The 12,393-nt window shown below is 37.4% G+C and overlaps 1 protein-coding gene across 5 annotated transcripts in view; it reads right to left on the reverse strand.

Annotated features, from left to right (window-relative positions):
* Window positions 1–12,393, reverse strand: part of CASK (calcium/calmodulin dependent serine protein kinase) — a gene marked incomplete at its 5' end in the record, with an annotated part of 208,161 nt that overhangs the window by 73,661 nt on the left and 122,107 nt on the right. For 3 of the 5 annotated variants that reach the window (XM_080350341.1, XM_080350340.1, XM_080350338.1), the window contains 4 exons: window positions 1,795–1,909; window positions 3,480–3,563; window positions 5,994–6,116; window positions 8,241–8,416. In XM_080350341.1, coding sequence (XP_080206467.1) covers window positions 1,795–1,909; window positions 3,480–3,563; window positions 5,994–6,116; window positions 8,241–8,416 — 498 coding nt within the window. The remainder of the gene's footprint in view (window positions 1–1,794; window positions 1,910–3,479; window positions 3,564–5,993; window positions 6,117–8,240; window positions 8,417–12,393) is intronic. The other 2 variants (XM_080350342.1, XM_080350339.1) reach the window with 1 other exon arrangement.

Genomic DNA, 12,393 nt, shown 5'->3' on the forward strand with positions numbered 1-12,393 from the left:
TTCATGAAATTTTCTGGGAGGATTAAACAGGCAGCAACATTTAAAATATTAAATGCTCATTAGAGCTTATGATCTAGAATAACAATATAAGATGTTAGGAAGGAAACTTAAATAACTTTAAGACAGCCAAGTTTATACTGCAATTCAACGGTTTTATGTCTAATTTCTATTTCAGCTTAGAATCATCACAAGAGCCTACCTTTACAAGCTAGAAATATTTGAAAACTTTATTAGTGTACTTCTGAAGAGGAAAGATAATAGATTTCTGTATCTTGCAATTTCAGAAGCTGAAAGTTCCAGTATCTTTTCTTGCAAGCCTCAGTGTTTATTCTGAGATATTAAATATTTTATCACCTAATGTAATCAATCACGGAAACATCATGAAAACTACCCAGTTGGTATGGTTTCCTGATCACTAATCTCCCATTAGTGAGATCAACAATGTTATTTTAGAGAGTAACTGTGCTTTTCTGAGAAATACAAGCTACTGTTTCAGCTATTTCAGAGATGAAAACAAGACAACAATGGATTCAGCACAGATATTCTGTAGAATTTACATGTGTATTGGGTTATTGTGTTCTATGAGCAGAAAATATAGAACTGCTACCTTTGCTTTATACTGATATCTGCAATTACATCATCCTGTGAGGAAGACACATGCCCTGTTGACGTGAGACTGAAACTGGAAAGAGGAACTGCAGTTTTTAGATTAGGAAAGTTGCCACTGTCAATCATGTTGGTGGCCTATCTGTTGTATCGAGATGGGGGAAGTAGCTGGAAACAAAAATTAAAGCACTGCAAGTAATTCTGGGTGAAGTAAACCCAACTTAGTCCTTCTTTAAAAGAATATATGGATCCTTACTTACAAGTACATTAAGTATTCAAAAGCTGGCTGCCTGAAGTTAAGCCATGAGGCTGAGATTATGCATTTGCAAAATATGATTTCAGATTCCCATTCACTTCTACAGAAATTATGAGCAGTGTTCATCTCTAAGGACAAAGCAATCTTTTAATTTAAATACTCAAAGTTGAATTCGAAGCAGTAAAATTTAAGAATTTCAACCAAAAAACCCGCCCCCAATTCCCATATTAATGACACTGAAATAATTTACAAAAATTACTTGCTCATATTGAAAGAGTAGAAAAAGAACACTTAATATAAGCAGTCAATACGTAATTTTCTCAACTAATAAAATATTGGGGAAGAAAATTATCACAGAGCAGTTCTGCACATGTCATTTACTTCCTGAAGCGTACTATGTTGGGAGGTCCCTGAAGTACATGTATTTTCTCTCTCTGAAGATTTGGGGGTCTGGGTTATAGTATCAGAAATACTGTCCATCCCGTTTTAAAGAGGAGATATCTTAATCGTGCTGTTCTCTAAAACAGGAGGTCAAGAAACTCTTGTACATTTGGCATTATTTTTCCAAATAATTATCAGTAAGGTATAAGAACTTTGCTCCTGCCTAAGAATTCAAGACAAAATTTCAATGATATTTTACATCCAAGTAATACAAAGAGAAATGTGAGGTTATAGCACTATTTTAAATTCAATGTACATACCTCAAATAAATAAATAAAAAAAAACAACAGATGAAATTTCTGTAGAAACTTACAACAGGGATTATATCTTCATTTTCTGCAGTCACTAACACCACTATGACTCAAAATGATTTATGCTTCCACATTTAAAAGTTTACTTAATATGCAATGTTATGAAATAATGAGAAATTAATAAATCCTTGGTACTCTACTCAGTGTAGAATTAAGACAGGTTGATTGCACTAAGTATACTTTCTGTTAAAATACCTGAGGAGGTGGGGTCTTCAGAGAAGTCTGGCAGCTCTTCAGGGGGGTCACCATAGAAGGAGTTGAATTTGTGGCTTGACACAGCTGCTAGTACTGCCCCCTGAATAAAAATAACCACGAAGTCTAAATTACACAAAGAAGGACAATGACACATTTCCAGACACCTTGGGTCACTCAGTCTCCCAAGGTCTCTCATGTGTTGACCTTCTCAATTAAGAGTAAATAAATTGTATAGTCTTCAGCTCTGCTTCACTGTTATCAGTGACCACATCTAACAGAAGAGCCGGTCATACACTAATAAACAGCAAATAAAATCTTTGTGAGGGGATTCATGAGAACAAGTCTTTATGGGAAAGCATTTAAAAATAATAAGCGTGAGGCATAAATTCCCATAGTACAATGTAAATAAAGTAACTAATTTATTTCTCTTTCCCTCTTACCTAGACTGGGTGGCTTTATCAAGTATAAAAATTCACTCTTTAAAGCAATGCAATATGTTGTTACTTGAGAAACTCTCAGAATCTGACACTGACAGCACTAGGATATTCGACATCCATAATATAGCTATATGAAAATGTAATAACCTTGGACTCTCAGAATGAGCGTTACATGGGAAGTTACAAAGCCAGAAAAATGGTTACCTGCTCTAACATATATATACTCATTTAAGTAAATTACAGTTTAATAACTCAGCTTTATATGTCTTACAGTTATGGCAGTAGGCAAAATGGACAACAAATAATTTCTGGAAACAGTGCTTTGGATAAATTGTAGAAAACAAATAGCACAGGTATAAGAGCTCTTGACAGACTAAACATAATGGTATCCCCAGGAAGAAACCTGGAAAAGATCTGAAACTGCCCCTACAGGTCATATTCTAAAATGGACTAGCCAATATTTTAATGAAAGTGTTATCTGGACATACAAACCACCTGCTGTTTATCATGAACTACAGCAACTGTTGCATCCTAATCATCAGTTGCTTTTGCAGCTACATTAAACTTTTACAAAGCAGAAACTCAATATGCATATTTGATTCTGTGTTCTATTACAAAGTACAAAAAACCCTCATGAATTAAAATGCTGCATGTTTCTGTTAAAATTTTCTCAACCTTTCAGTGAATTTAAAAATGTTTCTGTCAAACTTTCTAAGGTAGGAACTGAAGGAAACCATTTTATTTTGGGCTAAAATGTAAATATTATTTTCAATATGGCTGTGAAACTATCTTGTGTATTGTTAAACATAAGAGAATAAACTGAAGAATACACCTTAGCTCTTCTTGAAAAAAGACATTAAAACACCATTATGTTCCTCTTATTATAAGTGTCATACAACGATAACAGAAGCCATTGTACTATTCTTTCTTCTCCAATAATTCATACTACATAGAATTACTGAATTAATTTAAGATGAAGACCTCATACACACCTTGGCTGATACCAGAGAATTTGTGCTGAAATTCAGTTTGAGAATCATGCACTAAGAAAGCAAGGACAAACATCCTTAACAAAACAACACTGCAATAAATGACTGAGAAGGCCTGATTTAACTTTATATTTTATTGTCAACTTCGGAGCATAGATTTCTCTTAGCACTTTTAAAATGAATAAACTGTCACACAAAATTCAAGTTATGTAATCATATTGTTTTAACACTACATTCATTTTACCTTTAATTTTCGTCTTGCATTGAATTTTCTCAATTGTTCTACTGTTTCTGGAAGATGAATCTTGTATGCATAGCGATCTCTCTCCTTAAAATATCCCACAAAAAAAAAAAGAAACCAGAACAAAAGAAACAATAAATACAAGCTCTTAGTATTCTCTTGACATTAAGAAACTATACAAGAAATGTACCAGCTAATAAGTATCTTAAGGAGAATGAGGATTTGTTGCAAATTAATGAAAATGCCAAGAAACTGAGAAGAATATTATGAAAGAATGCCTAACTTGGGCCAGGGATATTTTCTTTTTGTAATTTTGTCTCCTACTTTGTAGTAACACCCTACCCCTTTTTTTACTGTTTTGTTATTAGTCAGTCTATCACTAACATTAAACTTTGAAGCTGTCAAGCACAAAGTAGTTCTGCTTCTTGGGATTCACAAATGCCAGTGAAGAAATGTGTCCAGGCACTCTTTCAAGGGATGCTCGATACTTCAGGTAGGCTTGGGAGATGACATCCATGTCCAACAGAACACAACGTGCCAGCTTGATGGCTGGTGACACCAGGTGCTAAATTAAAGGAAGAATCCTCCACCATAGACGGAGGAAAAACTTGCTGATGAACATCAGACAGTGGGAGCAGAACTTGCAGCAGCTGACTGCTTTCTTCCCCCGCCCTAAATAATCACAGAAACTACATAAAATTATTAATTTAATGTAAATATTTATCACATGCATCTCCTGAATCAGAGTGAAATCACTGGCAGAAGTAATGCAGTCTCTCTATGGGACTAAGGATCTCTCTGTATTATCTATAAACGGTTTAGAAGAAAATTCTGAGTAAACAGGGAAGGACGTTTATCGTAGGTAAATATAAGAGAGGACTGACTGACAGAATATTGGCTTAAGATTGGTAACAAAGTTGTCTCAAACTAAATCTCTCTCCTTGCTCGTCTTTCAACAAATAACGGCAAGATCAAGAAGAGAGTACAGACATCAAAAGCACTATGCTGTATAGGCAGAACTTGAACATTTGCATTATAGAATTATCTTTTTATAAAACCTAATTGGCTTAGTTGCCCAAACAACAAAAACAGTAAAATTGTCTGCCAAATTAACCCTCAACAAAACCCTTGTTTTGGCATCTCAACGTAAGCTCACAAAGTGAGGAAAATGCAGACAAAACCAAATAACACCCTCAATCACTGGAGTATGATCATTTGGGATTCCCAAACATGGTGTCCATTCCTGTGCTCTTTGAAATATTTGATGCATTACATATGCCCCAGATGAACAGACACAACTTTAACTCCTTTTGAATGGAAAGTTTTGAACCCCATTTCCTGATATTCAGAAAAGTGCCTTAACCACTGTTATTGCTGAGATGCACACACTCCTGCTCTCCTTTTATGAGCAAGACCATTCTGCAGCTTGAAATAAGAGAGTAAGAGCCTGAAACAGAGCAGAGAAGTGGAAGAACGATTCCATTCACTCGTGGTTACACCATTTAAGTGGAGGGAGAAGAACCTGTGCTTCCCAGTTTTGTTTGGGTGTTTGTTGTTGTTTTGTTTGTTTGTTTTTTTGTTTGGTTTGGGGTTTTTTGGTGTCCATATTTGTCTTATGTAGAACATATAAGTAGTCCAGGAACAGACACCAGAATAGCACCCTTTCCAAATAATTGCCCTTTTAAGTTAATGTTATGATGACTCTTTCTACCCTGGGCCCACACTACAGAAAAGAAACAGAGGATAACAAAGAAAAATAGTTAATTCATCAGTTTCTGCCAAAGAAAATACAATGCTCTGAACAAATACTTGCTACCTTTTAAATCTGCAACACACTCATCATCCTCCTACTCCATGATTTAACACAGCCTATTAATGGGACTGCTGAGAAGCTAGGTGTATATTCTCTCGCTCCTGTTGTTAATCTTCAGTGTCCAGCAACTACTCTTCCACTGGCTCAAACTGTATTGTAAACTCTGCCACCACTGAAAAATAATTTGATTACCAGACGTCATGTTATTTTATGTAGTTTCAGTGGCCTTTGAGCAACACACCACTACACAGTTCCTTCACTCTGGCAGGATATTTCGGGAATGTAATGTCAGAAAGCAGCACAGTTACATAGCATAATGTACTGGGATAAACTGCATGGCTTACATGCATAACAGCAAAGAGGTCTAGATAGGACTGAGCAAAGAAGAAATAGAAAATTACTCCTCTGGAGCTTGAGAGCCTAAGAAAGACGCATGATTACCTTCTTCCAGCTTTATTCTATGCAGCCCCCACTCCCTACGCTCTGATGCTGCTGAAGATGCTGAAGCGAGTTTCATCTTGCTGTTAAGCAAGAGTTCAAGCCTGGCAATTTTCAACATCTCTAGCTCTAACCTTACAAAGCATTTAAAGCATATTATCACACATCTTGTACAATGTCACGTCTACTTTGAAAAGTTCAAAAAAAAAGCAAATATTTTTCTCCCTTGAAGAGGAAGTTGGTATGTAAACAACTGCTTTAACTACCTTTAACCAGGGATGATTCAGTGCTTCATATACTGTTATCCTTTCTGCTGGATCCAGCATAAGCATGCGGCGTACCAGATCTTTGGCACTTTCAGAAATGTGGCTCCATTGCCTAGGATTCATCTGATTACAAGCAAGAAAAATAAATTAAATTAGTAATAAGAATACAGAAAAAAGAATTACCTTTTAAGTAAAGCAACTGCAGAGTTATAACGGTTGGTACTTCTAAAAATTTTACCATAATAAATGTGAAAGGAAGTTTCTAATTTTTTTAATAACTTACAATATTGTACATTAATTGCTATTGGTGTTGAATAAAAATTGAAAACGGTGAGCACTGTATTACACAAAAGCTGACATATCCTTGGTATTGTGTTATAATCACAGAATAATTTTCTACCTATGCTACATTTTGTTGAGATAAAAGTGATCCTTCACTAGAAAGAGAAAAAATAATTAGGCTTTGTCTGACAGCTAACTATGCGTATGACAAATGTAGAAATGAAATCTGCTCCTAAAATCAATATAAGGAATGGCATGAGAGTCTGTCTGTATCAACTCTCAGTTTCATGCCGGTGATGCTGAGTAAGAAGGGAGTCAGCTAATGCCTGTTGTGAACCACTCTGGCCCTGTCCCACAGGTATCCCAATAAATTTCTCTGAGCCTTACAACAGTGAAGCATTTTCAGCCACTCAGCTGGGAAAGCACACTGACATGTGGTCAGCAATACAAGCAATTGTAACACTTCTTAGAGCAGAACTGTATCCTTAGGAGACAATAATGTGAAGGATGATTTAGAACATAATCTCATCTTGTGCATATGCATGTTTGTGTCCAACTAGTCAAGATGATGGACACCCGAAAAAAACATACTAAAGTAAGAAAATTCTTTCTATGATAAAGGATTCCATGCTTCAGCTATTTCTAGAACTTCTTTAATTTATAAAGAACTTAAGTTTTATTTAGATGGTATACTGCTAATTTTACAAGGTATTAAATGAAAATTCAACATTGTTCATTTAAAGAGGTCAATTTTCTTTAAAATCAATCTCTACAAAAAGTGACTGCTTTAAACGGGAGCACTCAGGAACACTATCTGGCTAGGAAATGCACATTTATAGTCGTGATTCATCATTTCTTTTTCAGCTCTAGTGAAATGAAAGTAATCGCAAATTCGCAGCAAGTCTGTTTTGAAATCTTCCTGATATTTTCACTGAATAGACATATGATTGTGTAAACAGGAACAGAAAAGGAACTGAGAAGACATAATGTGCTGGCCATGACTTTTTTTAAACAAAGAAAAGTTAACTTTTATGCTGCCAGAAAGTTTCAGCTGCTTAAGAGATTCCATAAAGAAACCTTCCATGAAGTGAAACTGGAACATCTACTAGTCTATGCTACCCCAAAACTAGTGCCATGAAGAAATCCTACTGTTTCTAGGAATAAAAAAATTTAAAGAATGAAAAAAGGTGCTCCTGAGCAAGTGCAGTATTACTGCTGTCACATTTTAGCGGACTACTGTTAAGCTCATGTAATAAAATACTTCCTAAACCATATTACAGACTATCAGACAGTTCTGGGAGTTTCCACTCTTAATCACTAATATACAGCTCATGTATGACTTTGGTTGCAAAGCAGAGCAAAACTGACCTTCGACAAATCTGCAAAAATATTGGTTGAAACTTTAAAACTGTCTCCATAATGGTTCTATGTTGTGAAACATGCATATCTTCCATGCAACACCTGTTTGCTTTCAGCTGCAAGTGACTCCTTTTGAATCATCAGCTGCTCTTTACTACATACCGTACTAAAATGCATAATTACATTTTTAAAGTAACATGCATTTTGTTTTAAATCAAGGCAATGATGACCAGCCTTTACGGTGGTTCTTTGATTTAAAAAAATTAAATGATCTATAAAACCAAGGTAACATACTGTATGCTATACTTCATAGCTAAGCCTTATGTAACCCTACTGATTTCCATGTACAACTAGGGCCTAGTTGTTGCAACCATTTGTTATTTCATCTGAGTAAGTATTTCTGTATTTTAGTTTGTAACATTGATATGAAACACAGCAGGAACAAGACAAACTGCAGAGAAAAAATCATCTCTCTTCCTGTGTAACACAGACAAGATTTCTATAAGCTTCAAAATTAAATCAGGCTAAATACAAAAATCAGCTTCCAGAAGTTTTACCAGTAGAGCTTATCTCACTGGAAAAGGACTCACATATACTGTCATTTACCTTGTATTTTCCTTTAATAATGCCTTCAAATAATCTTTCCTTGGTTCCATAAAAAGGCAAACAACCGCTTAGCAGGATGAAAAGGATCACGCCACAACCCCAAACATCTACAGGCTTCCCATAAGGTTCCCTTTTTACCACTTCTGGGGCCATAAAATGAGGTGTTCCTACACGTCCTAAATGGAAATAAAAACAAAATTGAGTCAAAGTGATGTGTGTCAAACATGGAAATGAAAACTATCATTTCATTAAACTAAAGCAGTTTTAATAAGTTTTGTCAATGGGTTAAACTTTTAACACAATTCTTTTTTTCTTTTCAAGTTTAGTATTGATTAAATATATCCAGTGAGAAAAATCAGTAGTTTCCTTTTTGCTTGATTTATAAATTGAGGAGTATTCTATCCTACCCTGCAGACTGTGAAACAAGATTTATATGAGCACTAAGATTCTTCAGTGCAACATGCCATATAAAAGTAAAAATATCAATTTGGACAACTTTTGAAGCAGGAACTATTTATCCAGAGAGCATGTACAAAGATCTTGTAGAGTTCTAGTCTACACTGCTTACTTGAAAAAGCTGCCTCTGACTGGTAAGAGCACAGTTTGGTCTGATGCTCTGCCCAAACCTTAGCCAGTCTACAGAAACTGCCGACAAGAACACAAAATGCGCAAATGTACTGCTCATCTATTTGACGTAGGCAATATCTTACCACAGATAAAAAGATCATGCTAATTTGTTTTACAGAGTGCTTTCAATGAGTGTCACACAGTAATGGTTCTGGGAGAGTCCTGATTTTGGAGTGGTAGTGAATGTACACCATGCAAACAAAACCTATGCGGTACCAGCTAATCTTTTGAATTGATAAACCCATTAGAATAACTTCATTCAACTTCTGTGCAACACAAAGCCAAATAAAACTAACAAACATTTTACCTCTTCCTATAAATGTTGCCTGTTGTAAAGAGGTTTGTTTCCACGGCAAAGGATTTGCAAGAATTAAGCTCTGAATGCTCAGGGTATTACTGACATTTACAAACACTGTTGTCTTTGGACTACCTTGGTTCCACCAAGTACCAACAAAAGAAAAAAATACCCCACAACTGTAGCAAACTGTTACAGCGCATTCTACCTTCTTAGGTTATTTTTGCTCACAGATACTACAGTGGACTTCAGAAGCTCCATTCAAGGCTTGCAGCATCTTTATGCTGGCTAGGAGAGTTTGCAATGCAGCCTAGATAATCCGTGGTGTTTGCACAGCATGTATTTAATTCAGTCATGTAAAGAGACCCTTGCTAGCCAAGCCTATCCTGCACACCATCTGAATAGGAATTGGCTAAGTCACTGCACTGGCAGTAAACACTGAGGAAACAGCAGCTTACTCAGTAAAGACCACCCTTTTCGTTCCCAGTTTCTGAGGCAATCCCTCTGCCACACAGATGTTAGGAATCTGTCCGTGACAAAGGAATGTTACCTCACGGCTAACCTAGGTCAGCAACTTAAAAAGTCCTTGCAGACTAGGCTGACATGACAGCAGAAGGGCAGTTCCTTCCCAGGCTAAAAAAAGAATAAACCAGCAAGATGCTACAAGTCCAACTCATGTCTCATATCACTGGGGGAAGAGGAAGAATATTTACTCTGGACAGAGAAAGACTGAGATGACATGGGGAAATATTACTAATTCTTTGTGTTGGTTATATACAATTTATAGGCTTATGCCGTATCTTTCAGCCTAACTGATAAACCTCAAAGCCAAATCTTCCAGCTCACTAATATAAGGAAAAGAACTATCTCCTTAGATGCAAAGTCTCTTTTAGATGCCTTGTGACAGGGACGGGATGGAAAATGGAAAGTATATATATCCAGTGTGCCTGAGTTGCTGAAGAGAACTGCTGATTATCTTTTTTTAACGTGCTCACAAATCTCTATCTACGAGGGTTTCCTAACTTCTTTTTTCCCCCAAGAAGCCATCATTTGAGACAGCAAATACATGAACATTTCCAGCTCTGTATCAGATTATGCATGTACAGAAGCAGCAACACCTGCCTGTTCAAACAGTATTTGTATATTGCTTAGGCTGCTCATGTGGCATTAGTGGTGTGCATACCACAGCCTGGAAATCTTCAGTACAGAACACATCAGCAAGACCGCAGAGCAGCCTGGCTTAACAAAGTCTTCTTTATCTCAGTGGTAAACTTCCTGGCATCTGGGTATAGAGGTAACCATTTTCAGTTTGGGGGCAACTGTAACCTTTCTCACACATTGAAAAAAACATTTGTAGTAATAAAGGTCATTTAAATCTTTTTATCAATACAAATGAAAAAATCATACATACTCTGAAGATTCTGCCCTCCTACCAGGGTTTCTAATTGCTCTTATAAAATCTGGGAAATCTAGAGAAAAGTGATCATTCAAAACACAAACAGCAGAAATCACTAGAGGATGAGATACCACAAGCACAAACAAAGTTATTTAAGAGAGACATTAAACTTCAGGAAGATACACAGTCATCTGAATGACATAGTTAATGAAACTAAGAATCTTAAGTATCAAATGATATCTAAGTTGATTTACCGTGTATTTCCAATAATCATGTGCCCCTTCTCTCAGCTTGGGACCTTCAGTTGCAGAGATGAGCACGGTTAAAAAAGGACTATGTAGTGTGAGAAGTAAACATAAAGGTTTGGGTTTTGGTTTGGTTGTGATGGTTTTCTTGTTGTTATTGGAGTTTTTTGGGTGTTTTGTTGGTTGGGTTTTTTTTGGCCAATGCATTTAAGTCTGTTGGGAGTCTGTCGGGCATTTGCAGTACAGTGAAGGCAGACCTATAGAACACCTTCCTCTGAGCAAACTGTGTCCCTGCAAACAGTTACTGATGCTACTTTTTCTCCTATGGTGTAAAACAGCATACTCTGCAGCAGCACATGCTACAGAAGGAATATAATGTCATTACTGCATATAGGTGTTAAGGTGCTAGCAGCGGGGGCTGCAAGGTGGCCCATGTGAGGAGCGCCCGGGAAGGCCCCGTGCTGGACACAGCCTGTTCCAGAGGCTCCAATCACCCACTGCAGGGCACGGCTGAGCCCCCTAGACATGGGTGGGTGCCTTGGGGAAAGCCAGTGTAAGAAAGGGCAAAATGCTGCCTGGCAGCCAGGGCTGAGGAAAACACTGTGAGAAACAGCCCTGCAAGCAGCAAGGTGAGAGCAGCAGAAAGCAAGAGAGGTGCTCCAGGGACCCCAGCAGAGGTTCCCCTGGAGAGGCCATGAGGGAGCAGGTCCAGCCCTGCAGCCCCTGAGGGACCCCACAGTGTGGCAGGTGGATAATCCCTGAGGAAACTGCAGCCTGTGGAGCACCCATGCAGTAGCAGGCTTGTCCTGAAGACTGTAGCCTATGGGAGGAAAGGCTCCTGGAGAAGGAGCAAAGTGTGAGGAGGAAGGAGTGGCAGAGAGGGGCTGTTATGGATGTACCACAGCACCCATTCTTCATCCCCCTGCACTGCTTGGGGTTGGGGGGTAAGGGAGTCAGGGGCAAAGGGGTGAAGTTGAGCCTGAGAATGGGAGGAGGGGTGGTGGTGTTTTCAGTCTTTGTTTGCCATTACTCAAATCTAATTGAATTCACAACAAATTAATCTAATTTTCCCCAAGTCAAGTGTCTTTCATCTGTGATGGTAACTGCTCAAGCAGTTTGTATGTATTTACCTTGACCCACAAGCTTTTTCATCTGATTTTCTCCCCTGTTCTGTTGACGAGGGGATGTGAATGAGCAGCTGGTAGGATTTTGGCCCTTAGCCAAGGTCAGCCCACCATACCCGGTTATGCTGGTATTAATATACAGAATACTGATTAAATGGGGAAAAATAAGATTAATCCTCCTCCAAACATACAGCTTGTTTCTTTCAGTTTTAGTTTTCAAATATCACCTTACCTGATTTAATCAGGGGTTGTATAAGTAATCTAGTGTCAAGAGAGCATCAAAAGTGCATATGTTTTTCCTTCCTTCTCCCCTTCAGCAAATAATGCTTCAAATTAAAATTACTTTGCAGAAATTGATAAGCAAGAAAATGCCTTCATTATTTATACAGACTCATAAATATATGCAGAACAATTTATTGAAAATGAGCATTAATCAGCTTCCCCAGATTTTGCAAAGCAGAGTCTT

This window comes from Nesoenas mayeri, assembly GCF_963082525.1.
Source record: "Nesoenas mayeri genome assembly, chromosome: 1".
NCBI lineage: Eukaryota > Metazoa > Chordata > Aves > Columbiformes > Columbidae > Nesoenas > Nesoenas mayeri.